The sequence below is a fragment of the Apaloderma vittatum genome, unplaced genomic scaffold (assembly GCF_000703405.1).
Source record: "Apaloderma vittatum isolate BGI_N311 unplaced genomic scaffold, ASM70340v1 scaffold26861, whole genome shotgun sequence".
NCBI lineage: Eukaryota > Metazoa > Chordata > Aves > Trogoniformes > Trogonidae > Apaloderma > Apaloderma vittatum.
In genome coordinates, this window is record NW_009697750.1 from 7,063 (window position 1) to 7,423 (window position 361).

Sequence of the window (361 nt, forward strand, 5' to 3'; positions counted from 1 at the left end):
GCCCTTGCCTGGGGGAGCTGGCAGGTACCGACACTGGTCAAGGTCAGTATCTCCTTGCCAGGCCAAAGTCATTAAAAAAACCCTACGTGTGTTAACGTAATCAGAAAGCGTGTTGCTCCTAAGCTGCCAGAACTTAGTTGGAAAGCACGCACAAGTAAATAAAGCTTCCAGCAGGGCCAATAAAGCTTCCAGCAGGGTGGGCCCACCCCACACCCCAGCCACGGCTCCGCGCCCAAGCAGCGGGTACAGCTGTAGGGGCTTACCTTGAAGAAGTCATCCTGGTGGACCACGCAGCAGTTGGGCAGCGCCTTGATGATCCTGTTGGTCAAGGTGGTTTTACCACCGTTGGTGACGCTGCGCC

The 361-nt window shown here is 56.0% G+C and overlaps 1 protein-coding gene across 1 annotated transcript in view; it reads right to left on the reverse strand.

The window, feature by feature from the left end:
• NMRK2 (nicotinamide riboside kinase 2) overlaps positions 1-356 on the reverse strand; it is a gene marked incomplete at its 5' end in the record, with an annotated part of 4,529 nt that extends 4,173 nt beyond the window's left edge. Inside the window, one exon of the mRNA XM_009877768.1 lies at positions 264-356. Coding sequence (XP_009876070.1) covers positions 264-356 — 93 coding nt within the window. The remainder of the gene's footprint in view (positions 1-263) is intronic.
• Between the last annotated feature and the right edge of the window lie 5 nt (positions 357-361).